This window comes from Apodemus sylvaticus, chromosome X (genome assembly GCF_947179515.1).
Source record: "Apodemus sylvaticus chromosome X, mApoSyl1.1, whole genome shotgun sequence".
Lineage (NCBI taxonomy): Eukaryota > Metazoa > Chordata > Mammalia > Rodentia > Muridae > Apodemus > Apodemus sylvaticus.
The window spans coordinates 67634349-67662170 of NC_067495.1; the positions used below are offsets into that span (position 1 = coordinate 67634349).

Here is a 27822-nt window from a genome sequence, read left to right on the forward strand (position 1 = left end):
TTGAACCCTCAATTTTTCTGCCTGAGCCTCCTGAATAAATGACTAGCTGGGATTGCAGGCATATACCATAGGTTTGCCTCTCATTGATGCATACATCTACTCTCTTCCAACAATAATTGCCTCCTAGATTGAAGCATTTTCTCCTATAATATATTGAACGATTTGGTTGGTTTGATGCCATTTTGTTCTTTTTAGCTGATTAAAAATTCCTATAAAAGGAACACTCGCATGTGCATACAGAATTAAAGTGGAAAATAATACCGTATATTAAAAGGCTTTCTCTGAGAGCCAAGTATCTAGCAAATGCAAGGCAGATTTTAGGCACTGACAATTTAGTAGTGAACTCAAAGAAATCCCTGGGTTCTTATGGAACATAAAATCCAAGCATAGTCTGATACTAAGCAAGACGATTGAAAATTAGTAATGGTGGCAGGTATATGAAGAGGTGACACATACCTTTATTCTAACACTTGGGAGGCAGAGGCAGAGGCAGAGGCAGAGGCAGAGGCAGAGGCAGAGGCAGAGGCAGAGAGGCAGAGAGGCAGAGAGACAAAGAGAAAGAGAGGAAGAGGCAGGAGGCAAAGGCAGAGAGGCAGAGAGGCAGAGGCAGAGGCAGAGGGGCAGAGAGACAAAGAGAAAGAGAGGAAGAGGCAGGAGGCAAAGGCAGAGAGGCAGAGAGGCAGAGGCAGAGGGGCAGAGAGGCAGAGAGGCAGGAGCAGAGGCTGGGAGGCAGAGGCAGATGAAGAGTCAGGAGGCAGAAGGCATAGGCAAAGAGTCAGAGTCAGAGTCAGAGAGTCAGAGAGTCAGAGGCAGAGGCTGAGGCAGGAGGCCAAGGCAGAGGCAGAGGCAGAGGGGCAGAGGGCAGAGAGGCAAAGGCAGGGAGACAGAGGCAGGAGGCAGAGAGGCAGAGGGAGAGGCAGAGGGGCAGAGGGGCAGAGGGGCAGAGGGGCAGAGGGGCAGAGAGGCAGAGTCAGAGAGTCAGAGGCAGAAGTAGAGATGCAGAGGCAGAGGCAGGGAGGCAGAAGCAGAGGCAGAGAAGCAGAGAGGCAGAGGGGCAAAGAGGCAGAGGCAGAGGCAGAGGGGCAGAAAGGCAGAGAGGCAGAGGCAGAGAGGCAGAGGCAGAGGCAGAGGCAGAGAGGCAGAGAGGCAGAGAGGCAGAGAGGCAGAGAGGCAGGAGGCAGAGGTAGGGAGGCAGAGAGGCAGAGGCAGATGAAGAGTCAGGAGGCAGAGAGGCATAAGCTGAGAGTCAGAGTCAGAGTCAGAGAGTCAGAGGCAGAGACTGAGGCAGGAGGCCAAGGCAGAGGCAGAGGCAGAAGGGCAGAGAGGCAAAGGCAGGGAGACAGAGGCAGGAGGCAGAGAGGCAGAGGGAGAGGCAGAGGGGCAGAGGGGCAGAGGGGCAGAGGGGCAGAGGGGCAGAGAGGCAGAGTCAGAGAGTCAGAGGCAGAGGCTGAGGTAGAAGGCAGAGGCAGAGGGGCAGAGGGCAGAGAGGCAAAGGCAGGGAGACAGAGGCAGGAGGCAGAGGGGCAGAGGCTTAGAGGTGCAGAGAGGCAGAGGGGCAGAGGCAGAGAGGCAGAGGTAGAGAGGCAGAGGTAGAGGGGCAGAGAGGCAGAGGCAAAGGGGCAAAGGCAGAGGCAGAGAGGCAGAGGGGCAGAGAGGCAGAGAGGCAGAGGCAGAGAGGCAGAGGCAGAGGGGCAGAGAGGCAGAGAGGCAGGAGGCAGAGGCAGAGGGGCAGAGGGCAGAGAGGCAAAGGCAGGGAGACAGAGGCAGGAGGCAGAGAGGCAGAGGGAGAGGCAGAGGGGCAGAGGGGCAGAGGGGCAGAGGGGCAGAGGGGCAGAGAGGCAGAGTCAGAAGTAGAGATGCAGAGGCAGAGGCAGGGAGGCAGAAGCAGAGGCAGAGAAGCAGAGAGGCAGAGGGGCAAAGAGGCAGAGGCAGAGGCAGAGGGGCAGAAAGGCAGAGAGGCAGAGGCAGAGAGGCAGAGGCAGAGGCAGAGAGGCAGAGAGGCAGAGGGGCAGAGAGGCAGAGAGGCAGGAGGCAGAGGTAGGGAGGCAGAGAGGCAGAGGCAGATGAAGAGTCAGGAGGCAGAAGGCATAGGCAGAGAGTCAGAGTCAGAGTCAGAGAGTCAGAGGCAGAGGCTGAGGCAGGAGGCCGAGGCAGGAGGCCAAGGCAGAGGCAGAGGCAGAGGGGAGGAGGGCAGAGAGGCAGAGGCAGGGAGACAGAGGCAGGAGGCAGAGAGGGAGAGGCAGAGGGACAGAGGCTCAGAGGGGCAGAGTCAGAGGGGCAGAGGCACAGAGGGGCAGGGAGGTAAGAGAGGCAGAGAGGCAGAGGCAGAAGGCAGAAGGCAGAGAGGCAGAGGCAAGAGGCAGAGGCAGGGAGGCAGAGGCAGGGAGGCAGAGAGGCAGAGGCAGATGAAGAGTCAGGAGACAGAAGGCATAGGCAGAGAGTCAGAGTTAGAGTCAGGGCATAGGCAGAGAGTCAGAGTTACAGTCAGAGAGTGAGAGGCAGAGGCTGAGGCAGGGAGGCCAAGGCAGAGGCAGAGGCAGAGGCAGAGGGGCAGAGGGGCAGAGGGCAGAGAGGCAAAGGCAGGGAGACAGAAGCAGGAGGCAGAGAGGCAGAGAGGCAGAGAGGCAGAGAGGCAGAAGGTCAGAGGGGCAGAGGCTTAGAGGGGCAGAGAGGCAGAGTCAGAGAGGCAGAGGCAGAGTCAGAGAGGCAGAGGCAGGGAGGCAGAAGCAGAGGCAGAGATGCAGAGAGGCAGAGGGGCAGAGGGGCAGAGGGGCAGAGGGGCAGAGGGGCAGAGAGGCAGAGGCAGAGGCAGAGAGGCAGAGGCAGGAGGCAGAGGCAGGAGGCAGAGACAGGGAGGGAGAGAGGCAGAGGCAGATGAAGAGTCAGGAGGCAGAAGGCATAGGCAGAGAGTCAGAGTCAGAGTCAGAGAGTCAGAGGCAGAAGCAGAGGCAGGAGGCCAAGGCAGAGGCAGAGGCAGAGGCAGAGGCAGAGGCAGAAGGGCAGAGGGCAGAGAGGCAAAGGCAGGGAGACAGAGGCAGGAGGCAGAGAGGCAGAGGGAGAGGCAGAGGGGCAGAGGGGCAGAGGGGCAGAGGGGCAGAGGGGCAGAGAGGCAGAGTCAGAGAGTCAGAGGCAGAAGTAGAGATGCAGAGGCAGAGGCAGGGAGGCAGAAGCAGAGGCAGAGAAGCAGAGAGGCAGAGGGGCAAAGAGGCAGAGGCAGAGGCAGAGGGGCAGAAAGGCAGAGAGGCAGAGGCAGAGAGGCAGAGGCAGAGGCAGAGGCAGAGAGGCAGAGAGGCAGAGAGGCAGAGAGGCAGGAGGCAGAGGTAGGGAGGCAGAGAGGCAGAGGCAGATGAAGAGTCAGGAGGCAGAGAGGCATAAGCTGAGAGTCAGAGTCAGAGTCAGAGAGTCAGAGGCAGAGACTGAGGCAGGAGGCCAAGGCAGAGGCAGAGGCAGAAGGGCAGAGAGGCAAAGGCAGGGAGACAGAGGCAGGAGGCAGAGAGGCAGAGGGAGAGGCAGAGGGGCAGAGGGGCAGAGGGGCAGAGGGGCAGAGAGGCAGAGTCAGAGAGTCAGAGGCAGAGGCTGAGGTAGAAGGCAGAGGCAGAGGGGCAGAGGGCAGAGAGGCAAAGGCAGGGAGACAGAGGCAGGAGGCAGAGGGGCAGAGGCTTAGAGGTGCAGAGAGGCAGAGGGGCAGAGGCAGAGAGGCAGAGGTAGAGAGGCAGAGGTAGAGGGGCAGAGAGGCAGAGGCAAAGGGGCAAAGGCAGAGGCAGAGAGGCAGAGGGGCAGAGAGGCAGAGAGGCAGGAGGCAGAGGCAGAGGGGCAGAGGGCAGAGAGGCAAAGGCAGGGAGACAGAGGCAGGAGGCAGAGAGGCAGAGGGAGAGGCAGAGGGGCAGAGGGGCAGAGGGGCAGAGGGGCAGAGGGGCAGAGAGGCAGAGTCAGAAGTAGAGATGCAGAGGCAGAGGCAGGGAGGCAGAAGCAGAGGCAGAGAAGCAGAGAGGCAGAGGGGCAAAGAGGCAGAGGCAGAGGCAGAGGGGCAGAAAGGCAGAGAGGCAGAGGCAGAGAGGCAGAGGCAGAGGCAGAGAGGCAGAGAGGCAGAGGGGCAGAGAGGCAGAGAGGCAGGAGGCAGAGGTAGGGAGGCAGAGAGGCAGAGGCAGATGAAGAGTCAGGAGGCAGAAGGCATAGGCAGAGAGTCAGAGTCAGAGTCAGAGAGTCAGAGGCAGAGGCTGAGGCAGGAGGCCGAGGCAGGAGGCCAAGGCAGAGGCAGAGGCAGAGGGGAGGAGGGCAGAGAGGCAGAGGCAGGGAGACAGAGGCAGGAGGCAGAGAGGGAGAGGCAGAGGGACAGAGGCTCAGAGGGGCAGAGTCAGAGGGGCAGAGGCACAGAGGGGCAGGGAGGTAAGAGAGGCAGAGAGGCAGAGGCAGAAGGCAGAAGGCAGAGAGGCAGAGGCAAGAGGCAGAGGCAGGGAGGCAGAGGCAGGGAGGCAGAGAGGCAGAGGCAGATGAAGAGTCAGGAGACAGAAGGCATAGGCAGAGAGTCAGAGTTAGAGTCAGGGCATAGGCAGAGAGTCAGAGTTAGAGTCAGAGAGTGAGAGGCAGAGGCTGAGGCAGGGAGGCCAAGGCAGAGGCAGAGGCAGAGGGGCAGAGGGGCAGAGGGCAGAGAGGCAAAGGCAGGGAGACAGAAGCAGGAGGCAGAGAGGCAGAGAGGCAGAGAGGCAGAAGGTCAGAGGGGCAGAGGCTTAGAGGGGCAGAGAGGCAGAGTCAGAGAGGCAGAGGCAGAGTCAGAGAGGCAGAGGCAGGGAGGCAGAAGCAGAGGCAGAGATGCAGAGAGGCAGAGGGGCAGAGGGGCAGAGGGGCAGAGGGGCAGAGGGGCAGAGAGGCAGAGGCAGAGGCAGAGAGGCAGAGGCAGGAGGCAGAGGCAGGAGGCAGAGACAGGGAGGGAGAGAGGCAGAGGCAGATGAAGAGTCAGGGAGGCAGAAGGCATAGGCAGAGAGTCAGAGTCAGAGTCAGAGAGTCAGAGGCAGAAGCAGAGGCAGGAGGCCAAGGCAGAGGCAGAGGCAGAGGCAGAGGCAGAGGCAGAAGGGCAGAGGGCAGAGAGGCAAAGGCAGGGAGACACAGGCAGAAGGCAGAGAGGCAGAGGCAGAGGAGCAGAGGGGCAGAGGCTCAGAGGGGCAGAGAGGCAGAGGCAGAGGGGCAGAGGCTCAGAGGGGCAGAGAGGTAGAGGCAGAGGGGCAAAGAGGCAGAGAGGCAGAGGGGCAGAGAGGCAGAGTCAGAGAGGCAGAGGCAGAGGCAGAGAGGCAGAGGCAGAGGCAGAGGCAGAGGCAGGGAGGCAGAAGCAGAGGCAGAGAGGCAGAGAGGCAGAGGCAGGGAGGCAGCGGCAGAGAGGCAGAGATGCAGAGAGGCAGAGGCAGAGGGGCAGAGAGGCAGAGAGGCAGAGGCAGAGGCAGAGGGGCGGAGGGGCAGAGAGGCAGAGAGGCAGGTAGGCAGAGAGGCAGAGGCAGATGAAGAGTCAGGAGGCAGAGAGGCAGAGAGGCAGAGAGGCAGAGGGGCAGAGAGGCAGGAGGCAGAGGCAAGGAGGCAGAGGCAGAGAGGCAGAGGCAGAGGCTGAGGCAGGAGGCCAAGGCAGAGGCAGAGGCAGAGGGGCAGAGGGCAGAGAGGCAAAGACAGGGAGACAGAGGCAGGAGGCAGAGAGGCAGAGGCAGAGGCAGAGGGGCAGAGGCTTAGAGGGGCAGAGAGGCAGAGGGGCAAAGGGGCAGAGGGGCAGAGGGGCAGAGAGGCAGAGAGGCAGAGAGGCAGAGGCAGAGGGGCAGAGGCAGAGGCAGGGAGGCAGAAGCAGAGGCAGAGAGGCAGAGGCAGAGGGGCAGAGAGGCAGAGAGGCAGAGAGGCAGAGAGGCAGAGAGGCAGAGAGGCAGAGGCAGGGAGGCAGAGGCAGAGGCTGAGGCAGGAGGCCAAGGCAGAGGCAGAGGCAGAGGGGCAGAGGGCAGAGAGGCAAAGACAGGGAGACAGAGGCAGGAGGCAGAGAGGCAGAGGCAGAGGCAGAGGGGCAGAGGCTTAGAGGGGCAGAGAGGCAGAGGGGCAGAGGGGCAGAGGGGCAGAGGGGCAGAGAGGCAGAGAGGCAGAGAGGCAGAGGCAGAGGGGCAGAGGCAGAGGCAGGGAGGCAGAAGCAGAGGCAGAGAGGCAGAGGCAGAGGGGCAGAGAGGCAGAGAGGCAGAGAGGCAGAGAGGCAGAGAGGCAGAGAGGCAGAGAGGCAGAGAGGCAGAGAGGCAGAGGCAGGGAGGCAGAAGCAGAGGCAGAGAGGCAGAGGCAGAGGCAGAGAGGCAGAGGCAGAGGCAGAGGCAGGGAGGCAGAAGCAGAGGCAGAGAGGCAGAGGCAGGGAGGCAGCGGCAGAGAGGCAGAGATGCAGAGAGGCAGAGGCAGAGGGGCAGAGAGGCAGAGAGGCAGAGGCAGAGGCAGAGGGGCGGAGGGGCAGAGAGGCAGGTAGGCAGAGAGGCAGAGGCAGATGAAGAGTCAGGAGGCAGAGAGGCAGAGAGGCAGAGAGGCAGAGGGGCAGAGAGGCAGGAGGCAGAGGCAAGGAGGCAGAGGCAGAGAGGCAGAGGCAGAGGCTGAGGCAGGAGGCCAAGGCAGAGGCAGAGGCAGAGGGGCAGAGGGCAGAGAGGCAAAGACAGGGAGACAGAGGCAGGAGGCAGAGAGGCAGAGGCAGAGGCAGAGGGGCAGAGGCTTAGAGGGGCAGAGAGGCAGAGGGGCAGAGGGGCAGAGGGGCAGAGGGGCAGAGGGGCAGAGAGGCAGAGAGGCAGAGGCAGAGGGGCAGAGGCAGAGGCAGGGAGGCAGAAGCAGAGGCAGAGAGGCAGAGGCAGAGGGGCAGAGAGGCAGAGAGGCAGAGAGGCAGAGAGGCAGAGAGGCAGAGAGGCAGAGAGGCAGAGGCAGGGAGGCAGAGGCAGAGGCTGAGGCAGGAGGCCAAGGCAGAGGCAGAGGCAGAGGGGCAGAGGGCAGAGAGGCAAAGACAGGGAGACAGAGGCAGGAGGCAGAGAGGCAGAGGCAGAGGCAGAGGGGCAGAGGCTTAGAGGGGCAGAGAGGCAGAGGGGCAGAGGGGCAGAGGGGCAGAGGGGCAGAGAGGCAGAGAGGCAGAGAGGCAGAGGCAGAGGGGCAGAGGCAGGGAGGCAGAAGCAGAGGCAGAGAGGCAGAGGCAGAGGGGCAGAGAGGCAGAGAGGCAGAGAGGCAGAGAGGCAGAGAGGCAGAGAGGCAGAGAGGCAGAGAGGCAGAGAGGCAGAGGCAGGGAGGCAGAAGCAGAGGCAGAGAGGCAGAGGCAGAGGGGCAGAGAGGCAGAGAGGCAGAGGCAGATGAAGAGTCAGGAGGCAGAGGCAGAGAGGCAGAGGGGCAGAGAGGCAGAGAGGCAGGAGGCAGAGAGGCAGAGGCAGGGAGGCAGAAACAGAGGCAGAAGCAGAGGAATAGAGGCAGAGAGGCGGAGGGGCAAAGAGGCAGAGGCAGAGGCAGAGGCAGAGGCAGGGAGGCAGAGGGGCAAAGAGGCAGAGGCAGAGGCAGAAGGGCAGAGAGGCAGAGGCAGAGGCAGGGAGGCAGAAGCAGAGGCAGAGAGGCAGAGGCAGAGGGGCAGAGAGGCAGAGGGGCAGAGGCAGAGGCAGGGAGGCAGAGAGGCAGAGAGGCAGAGGCAGGGAGGCAGAAGCAGAGGCAGGGAAGCAGAGGGGCAGAGAGGCAGAGGCAGAAAGGCAGAGAGGCAGAGGGGCAGAGGGGCAGAGGCAGAGAGGCAGAGGCAGATGAAGAGTCAGGAGGCAGAGAGGCAGAGAGGCAGAGGGGCAGAGAGGCAGGAGGCAGAGGCAAGGAGGCAGAGGCAGGGAGGCAGAGAGGCAGAAGGCATAGGCAGAGAGTCAGAGTCAGAGTCAGAGAGTCAGAGGCAGAAGCAGAGGCAGGAGGCCAAGGCAGAGGCAGAAGGGCAGAGGGCAGAGAGGCAAAGGCAGGGAGACACAGGCAGAAGGCAGAGAGGCAGAGGCAGAGGCTCAGAGGGGCAGAGGGGCAGAGGCTCAGAGGGGCAGAGAGGCAGAGGCAGAGAGGCAGAGGCTCAGAGGGGCAGAGAGGCAGAGGCAGAGGGGCAGAGGCTCAGAGGGGCAGAGAGGCAGAGGCAGAGGGGCAAAGAGGCAGAGAGGCAGAGGGGCAGAGAGGCAGAGTCAGAGAGGCAGAGGCAGAGGCAGAGGCAGGGAGGCAGAAGCAGAGGCAGAGAGGCAGAGGCAGAGGCAGGGAGGCAGAAGCAGAGGCAGAGAGGCAGAGGCAGAGGGGCAGAGAGGCAGAGAGGCAGAGAGGCAGAGGCAGGGAGGCAGAAGCAGAGGCAGAGAGGCAGAGGCAGAGGGGCAGAGGCAGAGAGGCAGAGGCAGAGGGGCAGAGGCAGAGGCAGGGAGGCAGAAGCAGAGGCAGAGAGGCAGAGGCAGAGGGGCAGAGAGGCAGAGGCAGATGAAGAGTCAGGAGGCAGAGGCAGAGAGGCAGAGGGGCAGAGAGGCAGAGAGGCAGGAGGCAGAGAGGCAGAGGCAGGGAGGCAGAAACAGAGGCAGAAGCAGAGGCATAGAGGCAGAGAGGCGGAGGGGCAAAGAGGCAGAGGCAGAGGCAGGGAGGCAGAGGGGCAAAGAGGCAGAGGCAGAGGCAGAAGGGCAGAGAGGCAGAGGCAGAGGCAGAAGGGCAGAGAGGCAGAGGCAGAGGCAGGGAGGCAGAAGCAGAGGCAGAGAGGCAGAGGCAGAGGGGCAGAGAGGCAGAGGGGCAGAGAGGCAGAGGGGCAGAGGCAGAGGCAGGGAGGCAGAGGGGCAGAGAGGCAGAGGCAGAAAGGCAGAGAGGCAGAGGGGCCGAGGCAGAGAGGCAGAGAGGCAGAGAGGCAGAGGGGCAGAGAGGCAGAGGGGCAGAGAGGCAGGAGGCAGAGGCAAGGAGGCAAAGGCAGAGAGGCAGAGGCAGAGGCAGAGGGGCAGAGAGGCAGAGAGACAAAGAGAAAGAGAGGAAGAGGCAGGAGGCAAAGGCAGAGAGGCAGAGAGGCAGAGGCAGAGGCAGAGGGGCAGAGAGGCAGAGAGGCAGGAGCAGAGGCTGGGAGGCAGAGGCAGATGAAGAGTCAGGAGGCAGAAGGCATAGGCAGAGAGTCAGAGTCAGAGTCAGAGTCAGAGAGTCAGAGAGTCAGAGGCAGAGGCTGAGGCAGGAGGCCAAGGCAGAGGCAGAGGGGCAGAGGGCAGAGAGGCAAAGGCAGGGAGACAGAGGCAGGAGGCAGAGAGGCAGAGGGAGAGGCAGAGGGGCAGAGGGGCAGAGGGGCAGAGGGGCAGAGGGGCAGAGAGGCAGAGTCAGAAGTAGAGATGCAGAGGCAGAGGCAGGGAGGCAGAAGCAGAGGCAGAGAAGCAGAGAGGCAGAGGGGCAAAGAGGCAGAGGCAGAGGCAGAGGGGCAGAAAGGCAGAGAGGCAGAGGCAGAGAGGCAGAGAGGCAGAGAGGCAGAGGGGCAGAGAGGCAGAGAGGCAGGAGGCAGAGGTAGGGAGGCAGAGAGGCAGAGGCAGATGAAGAGTCAGGAGGCAGAGAGGCATAAGCTGAGAGTCAGAGTCAGAGTCAGAGAGTCAGAGGCAGAGACTGAGGCAGGAGGCCAAGGCAGAGGCAGAGGCAGAAGGGCAGAGAGGCAAAGGCAGGGAGACAGAGGCAGGAGGCAGAGAGGCAGAGGGAGAGGCAGAGGGGCAGAGGGGCAGAGGGGCAGAGGGGCAGAGAGGCAGAGTCAGAGAGTCAGAGGCAGAGGCTGAGGTAGAAGGCAGAGGCAGAGGGGCAGAGGGCAGAGAGGCAAAGGCAGGGAGACAGAGGCAGGAGGCAGAGGGGCAGAGGCTTAGAGGTGCAGAGAGGCAGAGGGGCAGAGGCAGAGAGGCAGAGGTAGAGAGGCAGAGAGGCAGAGGCAAAGGGGCAAAGGCAGAGGCAGAGAGGCAGAGGGGCAGAGAGGCAGAGGCAGAGAGGCAGAGGCAGAGGGGCAGAGGCAGATGAAGAGTCAGGAGGCAGAAGGCATAGGCAGAGAGTCAGAGTCAGAGTCAGAGAGGCAGAAGCAGAGGCTGAGGCAGAGAGGCAGAGGGCAGAGAGGCAAAGGCAGGGAGACAGAGGCAGGAGGCAGAGAGGCAGAGGCAGAGGCAGAGGCAGAGGGCCAGAGGCTTAGAGGGGCAGAGAGGCAGAATCAGAGTCAGAGTCAGAGTCAGAGAGGCAGAGGCAGAGTCAGAGAGGCAGAGGCAGAGGCAGAGAGGCAGAGAGGCAGAGAGGCAGAGAGTTAGAGGAGCAGAGGGGCAGAAGCAGAGAGGCAGAGGCAGGGGCCAGAGGCAGAGAGGCAGAGGCCAGGAGGCATAGAGGCAGAGGGGCCGAGGGCAGAGAGGCAGAGGGGCAGGGGCAGAGAGTTAGAGGAGCCGAGGGGCAGAAGCTGAGAGTCAGAGGCAGAGGCAGAGAGGCAGAGAGGCAGAGGCAGAGGGGCAGGGGCAGAGAGGCAGAGGCCGGGAGGCATAGAGGCAGAGGGGCCGAGGGCAGAGAGTTAGAGGAGCCGAGGGGCAGAAGCAGAGAGTCAGAGGCAGGGGCCAGAGGCAGAGAGGCAGAGGCAGAGGGGCGGAGGGGCAGAGGGGCAGGGGCAGAGGGGCAGAGGCTGGGAGGCAGAGAGGCAGAAGGGCAGAGGCAGGGAGGCAGAGGGGTAGAGGCAGAGGGGCAGAGGCTAGGCTAGGCTTATCCATCATCATACAAATAAAGCTAGAAGACCAGATGAACTCACTTCTGGAGTCAATGCAGGCTGGGAATACAAAAGGAAACAAGAGCTTGAAAAGTGGTGAATGTGATTTCCTAAATGTCAAATCAAAAAAGTGAAGGAAGGGGTAATGAACCCTAACAAATGCTACTGGTGGTTCTGATAACATGTGGATTAAGAATTGATAAATTCAATAAGCAGTGTAAACAGCATAAACAAAGAACAAAACAAAAACAACAACAATTGAAGAACTTGGAATTAGAGTAAATAAAAATAACTGGCTCTTCATAGGATTTTGCAAATAATGGAAAATGTAGGCAGGGGCAGAAAAGGTTCTGGGCACAGAACCTAGCAGCCAATTGTTTCCCTAGTACCAAAACGAAATAACCCCCACCCCCCAAAAAAAACCCTCAGATAACCGCAAAAACCATGAGAGCATCAAGAGGCTAAAAAACCTCTCGCATAAGAGCTTTTAATCCACACATCAAATGAGATACAAGAAGAAAGCAGGAGTGGGCCCTGGTTCTGGAAAGACTCAGTGAAACAGTATTTGGCAAAACCAGAACGGGGAATTGGGAAGGGGTGGGAGGGAGGACAGGGGAAGAGAAGGGGGCTTACGGGACTTTCGGGGAGTGGGGGGGGGGCTAGAAAAGGGGAAATCATTTGAAATGTAAATAAATTATATCAAATAAAAAAAAAAATCTAAGGTTGAGTACGTGGTAACACAATTCATTCATTACACAAAAGAAAACTGATAATGTTAAACAGATTATTACATGAGTAAGTATGATCAGATGGATAGTTGTCAGCACAGAGGAGCAGCAGACTCCCTTTAATTCTCAGACCCATGGCCAGTTCATCTATTTGTAGAGGAAGGAAGGACAGTCTGTGGTCACTGAGGCAGCTATCTACTGAGACCACATATTTCTCAATGAAGTAGAAAGCAAAAGCTTCAGTCAAATTTGAATAAATGTGATCTTTAAGTTTATAAAGAAGCCATGTATGCGGTCACTGAAGTGAATGGAAGAATTAAGGAAATACATTATAACCCATCATCGTATCATGATGATTCTCTTAGGTCTTTTTTACATCTAATAGCTTGGAAAGATGTATAAAAAAAAAACACTGAGCATACTCTTATGCATCCATTTTTATTGCTAAAATCAATCCTAAGGACACAATCACAAAACTCTAAAAAGATTTATATGCAAAAATAAGGTACTTCAAATATCAAAAGAGTTTTAGAACTAGAGACACAGTTCAGTTGCTGAGTACCTGCCTAGCATGTGTAAGGCCCTAGGTCCAATCTCCAGTACTACAAACAGAGAAATCACCAAAACAGCCATTACTTAGATATCCAAAGATAGAGGAATAATTGAGTAAATTATAATACATCCACACGATAAAATGGTGTTTTATTAATATAAAAGGGCTACAGATAGTACAGATAATCAGCTAACAGCATGGGAGGAAAACCCTCATGATTTAATAACAACAGGAATACATAAGCCATTTTTCATGTCCTCAGAGTATTAATGGCTGAATACTTACTGTGTATCAGCTACTAATGCTAAAATATTTAGCAACAGCTGTTCTCTACAGGTAGAAGAATATAAAAGAATAAGTAAAGCATATACCATATGTAATAATATTTATTACCTAAATGAAATAAATGCTTTAGCAAAAATAAAATGAATGATATAATGGGGTACTTTCAGCTAGGTAGTTAGGGATAATCACATGAAAATAAATGACAATTAAAGTGAATGACTAGAAGGAAACAACCCTACAAATACATGGGAGAAAAATAAAATTTTTCCAGGAAAAGGACACAGCTAAAGAAAACCTAAAAATAAGGCTGAGATATATGTGCTGAGAAATCCATTGTGCTCTGGACCTCATTAAAGAGAGGAGCTTGGGAATGTAGGTAGAGTTGATCAGATATGGCCTTCAAGGACTCTAGGTTTTACTTTAGATGTGCTATAAAGTCACCTGGAAACTTTAAAGTAGTAGTTCTCAACCTGTGGGTTGCAACCCCTTTGGGAGTCAAATGACAATTTCACAGTGGTTGCATATCAGATATCCTACATATTAGATATTTACATTATGATCCACAACAGTGGCAAAACTACAGTTATAAAGTAGCTACTAAAGACATTACTGTCTTTCTGCTGCTCATAGCCAACAGGTAATTTTGAATTATCTTATATATTTTGCCTGTCAGCCCTTCTTCCCATGTATTGCTTCCTTCTCTTTCAGGCCTGGATCTTCCCCAATTATTCCTTTCTGATCTTTGCTGCTTTTTCCTTGTTATCTCCTCTCCCGTATCCTATTGCATTTCCCAGAATGGTTTAGTGAGGCTGGTGTGGTCCTCCCTGCTTCCTCTCTCCACACATGCCCATAATTCTAGCACTACATCTTATCATATCTGTTATCTCCTGATGAAATCTACTGCTTAGATTCCTGAGAAAACTAATTTCTTATTAGGTCATACTATATCAGGTAGCATATATCACTTAGCATATCAAAAGCTCAACTTTCTCCCTCAAATAACCTGATAAATTGTTGGTATTTCTACACTGAAACAAAAGCCAAAGCCTCCATCTAACCATTTGCACAAACTGGAACCCAAGATTCACTATTGATAACTTCCTCTTTTCCCCTCTATTATTAGTCATCATATTCACATTCTACCGTATCAATAGCTTTTAGTTTTATAAAAGTTTAATCTTTATGAATGCTTTTCTGCATGCATGCCTATGGACCCCTTACATGTCTGGTACCTACAGGGGCCAGAAGAAGATATCAGATCTCCGGAAGTAGAGTCACAGAGTTGTGAGTCATCCTGCGGGTGCTGAAAATTGAACCTGGGTCTTTTGGAACAGCAGCAAGTTTTCTTTTTTGGTGGCTTTTTGAGACAGGGTTTCTCTGTGTAGCCCCCACTCTCCTGGAACTTACTCTGTAGACCACGGTACAGAAACATGCACCAAAGAGCTGTAGTGGATTAAATGTACTTGGCCCAGAGAGTGGCACTATTAGATGTGGGGTTGTTGGAGGAAGTGTGTTACTGTTCAGGTAGGCTTTGAGAGATGCTTTTCCTAGCTACCTGAAGGTAGTCTTCTCCTGTTTGCCTTTTGAAAAAGATATAATATACACCTGTCAGCTCCTCCAGCACCATGCCTGCCTGGATGTTGCCATCCTTCATGTCATGATGGTAATGTACTGCACCTCAGAACCAGTAAGCCAGCCCTAACAATGAAATGTTATCCTTTATAAGAGTTGCCTTGGTCATGGTGTCTGTTCACAGCTGTAAACCCTTGAGTAATACAACTGCTGAAAAATCTCTTGAGTACCTCAAGAGCTTTTAAATTCCTTACTCTGTCCCTGTTCCCATTAATACTTTCCTAACAAAAGCAATATGTTGTTTCTTGTTTTAATAATCACCATCCATATTTTGAACAAGAGGGAAAAATGTTAATTCAAAAATTTCCCCTTCATCTGTCTGTATTGTTTCTGAAAGCTTATTTTACAATTTATTTTAAAACTTTCAGTCAGGAATACTATATTTATAACATTCTCCCTCCAGCTCCCCCTGTGCCCTGCCCATTCCCTCTCAAATTTATGCCCTCTTTTTCATGCATTATTCCATATGAAAATGAATAAATTGATAAATACAATCTGCTCAGTCCATTTAGTGTGGCTTAAGCATATGTAGGGTTGATGACAGTATGGGAAAACAACCAATAAGGATAACTAATCTCTCTGATTCCCCTTCTCAGTAGTAATTAATTGCCCATATATCTTCATTATGGGGTGAGGCCTTGTGAGATTTTCCTTGTCCACAATGACCTGTAAACTGGTGCTGCCATTGTCCAGGTCTTGTTGAGAGTTGGAAGCCACAGCTTCTCTATTTTTTAGTTTCAAGGTTCCTACAACTTAGCTGTCTTAAGACTTTCTTTTTTTGTAGAAAGTCAAACAGTGAGTAATTAAAACTATGTGAGTCATATTGCTAGGATAGACAATAGATCAGGAAATTTGAAGAGGCTGCAGGTTCTCATAAGACAACTTAAAATATTCAAATGCTTTAAATTAAAACAGAACTCTAATGTGTTTAGGCTCAAAATACAGACACTTTATGTTGTTCTGTATGTTTGGCTTCTAGCTTCAAATAACTACGTATGTCTATTTAGGTTGGGGTAAGTATGGGTAGAGGCGAGAAAACCAGATGGGATCCATGAGACTTTGAGGGAGGTGTGTAATTAGACAGAATATAGACAATTTATTATAGAATGGAAGAGGAGGGAGGAGCATGAGGAAGAAGGAAACAACCTAAACTAAACATATGAAAATGACACAAGGAAACTTTATGTGAAGGCTAATAATCAATCAAAAATAACAATGCAAAAACCCTTTCAAAGAAGCAAGCCTCAAAACCTATTTGTCACTGTTTTGGTTAAAAATGAACAAAACGAGCAGTGATGCCACAAAATGAAAAGAGAAACATTAACAGATGCTACTATTTCTGCTGTGAAGCTACCAAAATCTAAAAGGAAAACTCACAGTATGAAATCTGGTTAGCCATTTCCTATCTCAAATATCTATTCTGAATTTTAGACAACATTGAGTACAAAGTTAAAAAGTTTGGAGTATAGTTAATTATTTCTTCTTCAAGTGGCCCAGTAGTAAATAGCTATCACAATTAACACTCTCTTGTCCTAGGCAGGACACAATTTTCATGCCCATGCTAATAAAAGCATTAACAAATACTGAGTTCTCTATTCCCTTCTTAGTTAACTTGCACAATTTGCTCCATTTACAATCCTTTCCCTGACTTCTGGTTTTGAAAAAAAAGAAAAAAAAACATTCTCTTAATTTTTTGTGGTCTCTAGTTTTTGTGGAAAGATGCTTTAGGGAAAGTATCCCTAATATCCCTAATATGAGGTTACTTTATTCAAAGACCCAAGTGACTTCACAGTTCTGCAGTAATACAATTTTTCCTGCAGCAATACAATAACTACTTGACTCTTAACTGCAGCACAAATCCTGCTACAGACTTATGCAGGAATTAAAGTTGCATGTTCTTGTTGGGTAATGTGCATCCCCTTTTATGATACTGGTCACTCTAAGAGGCCAGTTCCCATAGTCTAAAGAAATGAGGCACACCATCTAGCCCTGTATATCTCTCTCTGAGACAGGGAGTAAAGAAGTTCTTCTATGGTTCTGTGGGATGAGTTTACACCTAATTTATAGTCCTCCCCAGGACTGGACTCATTTAATCTCCTTAACATGTAAACTAACCCAGATTAATGCTGCATCAAATGGTATTCATATAAAAATCAGTCATTCTACTTATTGGAGGAATTCCCTGAAATCTTTCTTTTTTGAACATCTTCCTATATAACATCTTGTCAGAGAAGGCTTCCTCTCTTCTACTTTCAGCTATCCTTTTACAGGAAATTTCTCCATAGGCTTTAAAGGAAGTCTTCTTTTCTTTAGGGCCCTGTTTTTAATGTGTTGTACTGTTCCTTTTTCATGCTCCCCTCCTTTATACTCTAATCGCGGCTCAAAGACCCTCATTCATTTTTGTTTTGTTTTGTTTTTTAATTTTGTAATTGTATTTATGTACAGAATTAATTACAGAAAACTTAATGCACATTTAGCACAATTTAGTGCTAAGTTCTTCAGCCTTTGTCATTTCCAGCTTGGCAATATGAGCCACAGACTTAGGACCCAGGACGTTGCCTCCCTTCATTCTTAATAAAGCTAATTCCTAAAGGGCAATTATATGTCAGCTCCCCTCCTCAACCAACATGTATGGTGTAATTTTCCTTTTATCGAAAGTTTCCTATAAAATTTCATTTACAAAAAAGATTGTAAGATGGATGCACCCTGCAGAGTATGTTGCCTCTTGTTATAACAGATTCGTGCCTCAATGAATAAGTGGAAAAGAGATCAAGGATGTATCCTGATTCAATTTGCTTCCACATACACACATAACTGTGCGCACATGCACGCACGCACGCACATACACACACACACACATATACCTACACACATGCAAAACATATATGCATACCATATACAAAAAGAAATAGAAAAAGTTCCCACTTTTAAACTACATAAAATATTTTTAGCATACAGAAACTTAAACCACCTATGTTTAAATTTCTATGGAAAATTATTTTAACACATTTTTAATTGTCAAAAATTATAAGCACTGGGTTGAGTCAGACCTAGAATATAAATGAGAAAGGATAAGGAATAGAAAACTAAGGGAGGAACAAGAATTACCTGAAAATAAAAGATAAACTGTAATGACATTTCTGAAGGAAGAACATACGCAAATGTACTAAATATAAGCACAAGGAATATGTCCCCTGCCTGTCAATTGATGCCATGAAACACTGATTAGGATGATACAGTGGTAGAATATTTTACGCAGTTAATATGGTTGTGCTTACCTGAGACTTGATACCTTTAAAATCATGGTTTATTATTAAAACGCTCAATATATAAAAATGCTTGATCAAACAAAATATCTATGGGGGTTTCTCTTTTCTTGTTAGAGTTGAACACATATTTTGATATAAAGTTTGACATAAAACACCCTGTGTGTACAAAGTTCAGGGACAGTAATTGGCATACATTCATCATACATAATGATGGGTCGCAAGATAGTTTCTAGCAAGTCTCTCATGCATCTTGACAACATCCATGTCTTGTCTTCCCCTTCATCCTTTTTCTTTAAATACCACTCCACATAGGTGCATTCTCTGTTTTTTCTTCTATAATTCTTTCAAGTAAGGACAAAAATGTTCAAAAATAACTTAATTTAAGAATAGACATGTACAATGAAGAAGTATCTGAATATCCAAAGCTACACTGTAACCTCATGAGGCCCTGATGCCTGAAGAACTCCTCTAGTCCTACCTGGCATACTTCCCCAGGTAGCAACCTCAGCCCCTGTAGTCACCTCAGTGTGATAACCTGAATTTGTGAGAGGAAAATGGAGGAATACATTTGAACATACAGGTACAAGAAGGACTATGTGAATATTCTTATAATGTAAGCATTACATTAGCCATTGTGTTTATTAGAAATTATAAACTGTCTAGTTGCTCATCAACAAAAAAATGTGGTATATTTACATAATGAAATAGTTTTTGTTGTTGCTTTGGGATTTTTTTTTTTTTTTGTTATTTTTGTTTTGCTTTGGTTTTCTGACACAAGGTTTCTCTTATGTAATAGCTCTGGTTGTGCTGGAACTTGCTTTTTTGGCTGGAACCTGGCTGGACTGGAACTCAGAGAGATCCACCAACTGGGTTTAAAGGCCTGTGCCACCACACCAGGCTTATGGGTTTGGGGGGATCTGTGTGGGAAGAGTGAGGGCTGAAATTGGGATATAAAGTAAAGTAAAATAGATAGATAGATAGATAGATAGATAGATAGATAGATAGATAGATAAAGTACTCTTTCCTTCAACCAAGGAAGATATCCAAAGAAAAGAAGGCCAAAAGGAAAAAAAGTGTCCCATTCTCCAAGCCTCATGAAAAAGCTAGAGGCCAAAAAGGTGATGAATCTTCTGAGAAAAGGCCTTGCCAAGGCCTTTCTGACAAGAAATCTCACTCTCTTCTTCAAATGACCCTGTTACACTAGGTAGCAGAGGACAATGGGCCATCCTGTATAAGCAGCTCAAAGTACCTCCTGCCATTAACCAGTTTACCCAGGCCCTGAACCAACAAACAGATCTCCAGCTGCTTAAGCTTGCACACAAGTACAGGCCACTGACAAAGCAGGAAAAGCAAAGGCTGCTGGCCCATGCTAAGAAGAAATCTGCTGGCAAAGGGCATATTCCTACCAAGAGAGCAATTGTCCTTCAAGCAGAGGTCAATATAGTTACCCATAAGTGGAGAACAATAAGTCTCAGCTGGTGGTGATTGCCCATGATACAGATCCCTTTCAATGGGTCCTGCTTGCCCTGTGTCACAAGATGGGGGTCACCTACTGCATGATCACGTGTAAGATCAGGTTGGGGTGGCTGGTCCACAGGAAGACCTTTGTTGTTTCACATATTAACTTGGAAGACAAAGGTGCTTTGGCTAAATTGGTGGAAACTGTTAGGTACAATGACAATGACAGATGCATGAGATCTGCTGTCACGGGAAGACAACATCCTGGGTCCTAAGTCTAGGTATTAAATCAGTGGTTCTGACTACAAGCTGGAAAAAGCAAGGTCAATGAACTAGCCACTAGACTAGGTTAGTGCTAAGTTCTCTATACATAAAAATACAGTAAAAATTATCCTGTAAAAAACAAAAAAGAAATCATGAAATTCACAGGATAGAGCTATAAAAAAGTCCTGAATGACCTAGAACTAAGTGGACACACACACACACACACACACACAGAGATACACACACACACACACACACACACACAGATACACACACACACACACACACACACACACACACACACATAAATGTTAGATCTTCCATAGGCAGGCTACAGTCCCCATAACCACAGATGTTAAGTATAGAAGAGTCTAGGGGAGAGAGAAGGATCCCCCTGGGAAGGAGAAATAGAATAGAACATTATGGATAGGTATTGTGTGTTGGTGGAAGAGAGGGAATGGAGCAGGATAATCAAATGGGAATTGGGAGTAGAGCAGGTAAGAGAGGGAATGTAAGGGACAGCTAAAAGTAAAAGTTATTTGAGGAAATCTCATGGAAATCTGGTAAAACAGAAGCTTCCTAAAATATGTACACATACAAGATATCTATAAATGGAATAAAGGAATAAAGGGGAAGCAAAGCCCCAAATAGACATCCCTCCAATGTGATAAATGGGTTAAATATAATTGAGTTGTTCGCTAAAGGGACATCATGAAAACCTCTAAACATTCCAGGCTATTGCTGAGGATGTTGGTTGTTCACCACAAACTTATGGTAAGGCTCTATTGCTGAAGACAATATGATATAAATAACTGATGGAACAAGGAGAAGTCAAGCTGGTCCCTATCTAGAGCCTTCACCCCTACTGACTAGTGTTCATGGTACTGTGTGGTACCCTGCATAATATAATAGGAGGAATAAGGTAAACTCCAACCTAGATACAAAGTCTTTGATCTTGCATGTAAGATACACTTTTGCAATAGTGGTACAAAAGTTGTAGAAAAAAATAACCACTATCATATTGGATATAAGGCCCTGTCTGTGAGATGGAATGCATATACAACACTGCCTAGGGAATCAGGAACTAGAGACTCCATATATCAAGGACATAGGGGAATTCCAAATACTACTATTCTACTAAAAGAACATAGCAATAACATGACTCCTAATGGCATTCTGCTATACTAATAGATTGTTGCCTCACTCATCCATCTTCAGAGAAGCTTCCTCTTGTAGTAGATGGGAACAAATACAGAAACCCACAACTGGACAATGTTCTGAGAGTGAGAGAGCATGGAACACTGAGCACTAAATGGGATGGATCAAACCCCTCCTCAGGGAACCCAGTGAAAGAAGAGGCTGAAAGATTATAAGAGCCAGAGGGAATGGAAGACACCAAGGAAACATGGATATTCAGACATAACAGAAGAAGGAAGGAGAGGGCCCTGGTCCTGGAAAGGCTTGATGCAGCATTGTAGGGGATTGCCAGGACAGAGAATTGGGAGGAGGTTGATTGGGGAACAGGCAGAGGGAAGAAGGCTTATGAGACTTATGGGGAGGGGGGAAATCATTTGGAATGTAAGCAAAGAATATAGAAAATAAAAAAAGAAAGTTTACAAAATAAAATCCTACTCAGCTATTAAGAAAAACAAGAACTGATGTTAAGACACAGGAACTAACAGACTGTGGCAGCATGCACACGAACTGTACAGGTCCAAGCCAGATGGAGTACCAGCATTGAGAGACTGAAGTAGATATGATCTCCCATCCCTAACCAAGAAGATATCTTCAATTGACAACAGCTTGCAAAGGAAAAGAATGCTCCAATGGAGTCTCACTGGGTATATAAACCACACTTAAAGGTAGGTTTTATGCCTTAGCAGTAGATGGTCAACCGAAAACAGACTCAATGTTATTTTTGCAGAATTTTTGGATCATATTGCTTTCTTTGGGTATTTTCCTTACTTGTACACTATAGTTTCCTGATTGTTTTATTGGTTGAATATGTGTACATGTTTCTTGTGCTACTCTTTTTAATTATCATATTTGCTTAATTTGTCTGCTTTCTAAAGACTATGAAAATGAAGGCATGGAGATGGATGATGGATGGGAAAAATCTGGGAGAAATTGGTAGAAGGGAAACCCTGATCAAAATATATTACATAAAAATTAACTTCAATACAAATAAAATAAAATAAGGAAATGGGGAATAGAACCATATATACCCCCCACCGCAATGAAACAAAAATTGCTAAGAAACATTTTTTAAATGTTCAGTAGCCTTAACTATCATGGAAATGCAAATTAAAACTACTTTGAGATTTCATCTTATCTCAAATAATAAAAAACAAAACAAACAAAAATTCCCAATAACAACATAAGAACAAAACCATATAACAACAAATGATGCTTTTAACTATTGATAACAATGCAAACTAGTACAGCCACTATGGAAATCAGTTTGGAGGTTCTTTAAAAAAAATCTAGCAATACGTATATCATATGATTCAGCTATTCCACTCTTGGGCATAATCCCAAAGGATCCATATCCTAATATTGAGATTCTTGCTCTTCCATGCTCATTGTTGCTCTATTCACAATGGCCAGGACATGAAAACAGCCTAGATTCCTATTAACTAAAAATACACAATGAAAATATGTAATATTAATCATCTGTAAAGAAAAATAAAATTATAAAATTACAGGTAAATGAACAGAGCTATAAATAATCATCCAGACTAAGGGAACCCACACGGAGAAGGACAAAAACCACCTGACCAGTTCTGTCTCATATCTGGATAGTAGCTTTGAAATTTTAGATACATTTCTTTCAACTAGAGGATATAAGGAAGTCAAGAAACTTGGAGGCAGAAGCCATGGGAGGAGGCTTCCAAGGGAACACTGATAAAATGTAAGAGGTATGAAGAACAGGGAACAATGGAGCAAGGACAGAGTAGAGTGGAGGATAGGAGTACAAGTACAGGGGGGAGTTAGGGGGCAAGGAACACAAAAGACCTTTGCTGAGTTGGCTAAATTGATGCCAACTTGACACAAACTATAATCGTCTGAGCGGAAGAAACCTTGATTGAGAAAATACCCCCATGAGATAGGGCTGCAGGCCATCTTGTAGAGCTTAATGGGGGAGGGCCACAACCCACTGTGGGGGTGGTGCCACTGCTGGGCTGGTAGTCCTAGGTTCTACAAGAAAGCAGGCTAAACAAGCCATGGGGATAAACCAGTAAGCAACACCCCTCCATGACCTCTGCATTGGCTCAGGCCTCCAGGTTCCTGTCCTCTGTCCTAGTTCTCTTTGGGGAAGCACTAAAATAAGGAAATGTAAGCCAAATAAACAGTTTCCTCCCTAATTGCTTTTTGGTCCTTGTGTTTTACTGCAGCAATAGAAACCGTAAAACACTTGGAAAAAAAAAAACATATGGAAACCTACTACTGTAGGAGAATCCTAAAATAGATGCATATATAAAAGAGTTTAACTCTAGAATCCTATAATGGGGGCAAAGAGGGAAAGACAATGCCTCTCTCAAACACCATAGGCTAAAAAAGAAAAATCCAGTGTCAGATATGAGTTACCTCTTTGATTTGTCAGTAACACTGATTTGTCAGACTCTGATAGATATTCCCCAAATATTGTCACTGCTTTTGATTATCTCTTCCAGATCTCAAACTTAAGACCTTATTGCTGAAGATAGCACACACTCAAGTCATGGAACATAGGGGAAATCAAGCTAGGTTTCAGCTTGAAGCTTCATCCCTTCTAGCTAGCTTTCATAGTAGGAAGGTGCTATGCATGCTATGGAGGGAATGAAATAATCAATAGGTTTACCCAGCTGTGAGCCCCTCAAGCAACAGTACTGAATGGCCTGGTAAAAAAGTGCCCACAACTGCACGGGAGTAGCCAATACCTTTTTAAATTAGATTTAAGATTGTTCTATAAGATGGCACTCATGCCAGGTACTTTTAATGGGGCCAAGAGTCCACAGCTGGGCAAACCTACTACTATCATTTTGTTAAATGGACACAGTACTAAACTTACTCTTAAATACTTTCCTTTATAACCATAGATCAGTGCAGCTCTCACTTTTATCAGAGAAATGTCCTTTTTTCAGAAGATAGTGATTAATATGAAGACCACAACTAGTTAATGTGAATAGAATAAGAGACCATCGAGTGCTCAGCTCTAAATGACACATCTATATCACTCACCCCAACTTCAAGGATGAAGGATCATTGTGAAAGAGTGAGCAGAAAGAGTAAAAACTCTAGGTAGTGGATGGATACTGTGAAACAGAATTATCTAGATGATATGACTGGCCCACACGAACTCCCAGCAGCTACTCACCACTTGCACAGAACCTGTACAAAATCGAGCCAGAAAAAACAATCCCAGCCAGGATGGGGAGGCAGACCACAAAGCTAAGAAGCTAAATAAAATTGATGGCTGCTGGTAAAAGAAGATTTCTTTAGGCATGTGGCCCAAGAGGCTACTCATGTGCCAGGAGTAGTCCTACCCCTATGCACATGCTAGTCTCCCCAAGCAGACTTGGTGGGTTTAAAGTGAAAGCAGGAGAAATTGGAAGGGAATAGTGGAAGGGTTAGGGGAGGAACCAATGGGGAAGGAGTGGGAGTGAATTTAACGGAAATACATCAGACATATTCATGGAATTCGCCGACAATAAAAAGAAAATATGATGTTTTGAGTATTCCAGTTTTCTAGGTTAATATCCATTTATTAGTGAGTGCATACCATGATTCACCTTTTGAGTCTGGGTTACCTCACTTAGTATGATGTTCTCTAGCTCCATCCATTTGCCTAAGAATTTCATGAATTCATTGTTTCTAATGGCTGAATAGTACTCCATTGTGTAGATGTACCATATTTTTTGCATCCACTCTTCTGTTGAGGGATACCTGGGTTCTTTCCAGTATCTGGCAATTATAAATAGGGCTGCTATGAACATAGTAGAGCATGTATCTTTATTACATGGTCAAAACATAATCCACACATCAAATGAGGTACAAGAAGAAAGGAGGAGTGGCCCCTGGTTCTGGAAAGACTCAGTGAAGCAGTATTCGGCAAAACCAGAACGGGGAAGTGGGAAGGGGTGGGTAGGAGGACAGGGGAAGAGAAGGGGGCTTATGGGACTTTCGGGGAGTGGGGGGCTAGAAAAGGGGAAATCATTTGAAATGTAAATAAATTATATCGAATAAAAAAATTTAAAAAAAGTGTCTAAATTTTAAAATTCAATGGTGCAATTAATATAGCTTACAAATGTAGTTTATGTTCCTAGCGTAAAATACAGTTATGCAATTCAGATTACTTGAGAATACTTAAAGTCAGCCTCTAGTCAATAATATAGGAAAGATCAATTTTGCATACAGAGATGTTGTCTTATTGTTTGGATAAAATGTTACAGTGTGCACAATGTCAGTAAAAAGCATTTTACTGTGTTAATAAAAGATTCTTAAACAGGAAAAAAAAGAAAATATGAGAGAAACTATGGAAATCCACATGTACACAACTGAATTAACATAGCATGCTTGAAGATGTTACCCTTCAAAAGTTTTACTTCTAACTCTGGCATTTGCTTCAGTAACCTAGATTTTGGGATAACATCCATAACTGCTAAAAATGGCTTATAATCTAAGCAGTAAATGGCATAATAAAATCAGCAAACAGGTTTCAAAAGATAAAATTTTAAAAGGAGCAGATAATTAAGAAAAATGTTTAACATCCTTAGCCACTAATTAAAACTAAATGAAGATTCCACCTTAGCTGCTCAGAATTGCTATCATTAACTAAACAACATTAAATGCTAATGAGGATTTGAAGAAAATTCAACCTTTATATATTGCTAGTAGGAATGTAAATTAGTTGAGTCACTATGGAAATGAACATGGAGGCCTCTCACAAAACTAAAAATAGATTATCCATAGGACCTAGCCATGACATCTCTGGGGATATATTCAAAGGACTCTAAATCAACATATAACATAGTAACTTGCATAGCCATATTTATTGTAGTAGTATTCACAATCACCATATTATTGAACGAGGTTAGGTATCCACCATCAGCTGAGAAAAGAAAATTGTCATTCACAAGCATATCCACACCCAATGGAGTTTTGATAGCCACCAAAGAGAGAATGAGATTTTGTTTGCTGAGAAATGGATGCAAGTAGGGAACATAAGAGTACATGAAAGAAGTCAGCCTATATTCTCTCATTTGCAGATCGTAGCTCTTAAACAGATATGTGAATACAAATATGCCTATAGGGCATGAAAGCAGAAGTGAGACTGTGTGAGGTAGTGAACATGGGTTGGAGGGGGAATAAGGGGAAGGGTGTACCATGAATATTATCACAATACATGATATGCATGTTTGAAAATGTCTGCAAAACCCATCATTATGTACAATGAATATATAGATCAAAATGTTTCACTATGACTGAATTTTTTTGTCAAATTTTTCACTATGGCTGTACTTTGTGTCAAACAACTAATTTCATTCCAGAGATCTGGAATTCTAGCATGTTCTAGGTAAAATGTCCAAACATAATTGATTACCAATAAAACCTTCAGATTCTATGTCTAGAGCTTCTCTGTTAGGCAATGTTTCACATATGTTATGACTCGTTGGAAAACTTGTTTGTCCCAGTGTGACTCTATTGAAAATGTACTCTTAGAAGTGTGAACCTAAATCTCACAGAATGTCCCATGCAGTGGTTTTCTTTGCTGAGTCTGCATTGAAACCTTTTAATATATCCCCAAGGAAAACTACCTACTGTGTCCTGAGACACTTGCTAGTAAATAACCAAAGCAACATACACATCAATCATCTGCAATGTGTAGATCTAAAATCTTAGAATGTAATGTGTGTTAGAATCAGAAGAGATGGGCTTCTCAAGAATAATGTAATTAGCTAAGGACAGATTTTATTTGCAGTAACTCAAAATAACACAATTCTGTAAGCTATGTTTACACATAAATAGCAACGAAGTTAAAGCATAGGTAAGAAGGCATTATCAACTATATAGGCTAATGATTTACCTAAAAAGACAGAATATAATTAACTTACCCTTCTATATCTAGTTGGATTTCTTTTGTGACTTAGAAAAGTAAAAATATTAAAAGTGGTCTACCTTTTTTATCTTGGCCTTTTCAGCTTTTTCTTCTTTATCACACTTCTTGGCATTCCTATTAAGTTCTTTTGCAGCAAACTTCAAGTTAAACAAGTGTTCTGAAAATATAGTTAAGGCTATCTAGTCAAAAAGTCACATGCCCAGCATAAAGACGTGCCAAATTGATGTTAAAATAATTAAAAATGGTCAGATAATGTTATAATTTAAGATAACTAATCATAAAAGTTCTGAGGAAAGAAAACAAATTATTTCTTTAAAACCTCCTTTCACACAAAAATCAAGTTAGTAGAAGAGGCAATATTAATTACAAAAGAAAACTACTTCAAACTAGAACTCGGTTCTAGTCAAGTTCAAAATCATCAGTAATAACATATGTCCATATTATTTACTTTCTGAAGCAATGTCTTGAGCATAACATATCATCATTAGTATCATAGTACTGTTGCTAAGATAAATCTCATTTGTTATAAATGAGCAGTATAGATTTTCAAGTGTCAAATTCACCAAGAGGAAGGAACAACTGAATAACTGAAGCAAATGAGAGACTGCCCTCACACCTATGCTGGTAACACTCCGCCACAAATTGCAACCATAAAAGACTGGTAAAAGTGTCTTTGTTCTATTTAACTAAAAAACAGGATGAGACTCAGTCCCATTCACTCAGCCTGCCTTGGGTAATAAAGCATCTTACTGCAGAGTCCTTTACTTTACCTTCCTAAAGTTCATAACACACATTCATTGACCACATCATGCCTGTCTTATCAAAAAAAAAAAAAAGATAGAGAGAGAGACTGTAGAGACAACGTGACTAAGTGAAACATCACTGGACAACTCCCAGAAACTACCAATAGCTCTTACTGAGGGAAACCAAAGCAAGACAGAACTGAAGCAGAGACCATGGAGGAACACTGTTGACTAACCTGTTCCCATGGCTTGCTTAGCTTGCTTTCTTATAGAACCTAGGACCAGGGGTGGCAATACAAACAGTAGGCTGGACCTTCCTCAATCAATCAATAAAATGCCTCAGAGACTTGCTTACAGGTGTTCTTTCTTCCCAGCTTGTGACTAGCTTGTGACAAGTTGACAAAAATAGATAGATAGATAGATAGATAGATAGACAGACAGACAGACAGACAGATAGATACAGATAGATAGATAGATAGATAGATAGATAGATAGATAGATAGATAGATAAAGTTTCAGAGCCTACCTAAAAAATGTGTGGTGTCATGGATCTATAATCCCAGAACTCTCACTGAAAGGTGGGAAGAAGACTAGAGAATTGCCCAGAAGTTCTTGGACCAGCTATTCTGTAATGCATAGTGCAACAGAAACAGTAAGAAAGACCTTGCCTCTACAAAGACCTTAGTTCAAAGACTCCCCAACACTGACTTCTGACCTCTGCATGTGTACTGAAGTGCACATACAAATAATACATAAAAAATAAATGTCAATAAAAAGAAACATTTGCAAAATATCAACATAGGGTGGAGTGATTCACCCTGGCTTAGTGGATTCCCAGCTCCCAAAGAGTGCCTCACAGCCATCTGCAGCTCCTATTGCAGAGGATCTGATAACCAATTCTGACCTCCACAGGCACCAGGCACCCACTTGGCAAACAGATTTTCATACATGCAAGGCAAAACATTCATACTATAAAAGGAAATTAAAATATAATTTAAAAAATATGATAGATTAAAAAATGATAAATTATAGGCAGGGCTTTAAAATACAAAGAAATAGAGTGATGAGATGTCAAAAGACACAAAAAATTAG

General features: G+C 47.1%; 1 protein-coding gene across 2 annotated transcripts in view; it reads right to left on the reverse strand.

Annotated features, from left to right (window-relative positions):
- Nucleotides 1-27822, reverse strand: part of LOC127675089 (charged multivesicular body protein 1b-2) — a 54226-nt gene that overhangs the window by 20040 nt on the left and 6364 nt on the right. For both annotated transcript variants that reach the window (XM_052171036.1, XM_052171035.1), the window contains exon 2: nt 26047-26144. In XM_052171036.1, the coding sequence (XP_052026996.1) occupies nt 26047-26144 (98 nt within the window). The remainder of the gene's footprint in view (nt 1-26046; nt 26145-27822) is intronic.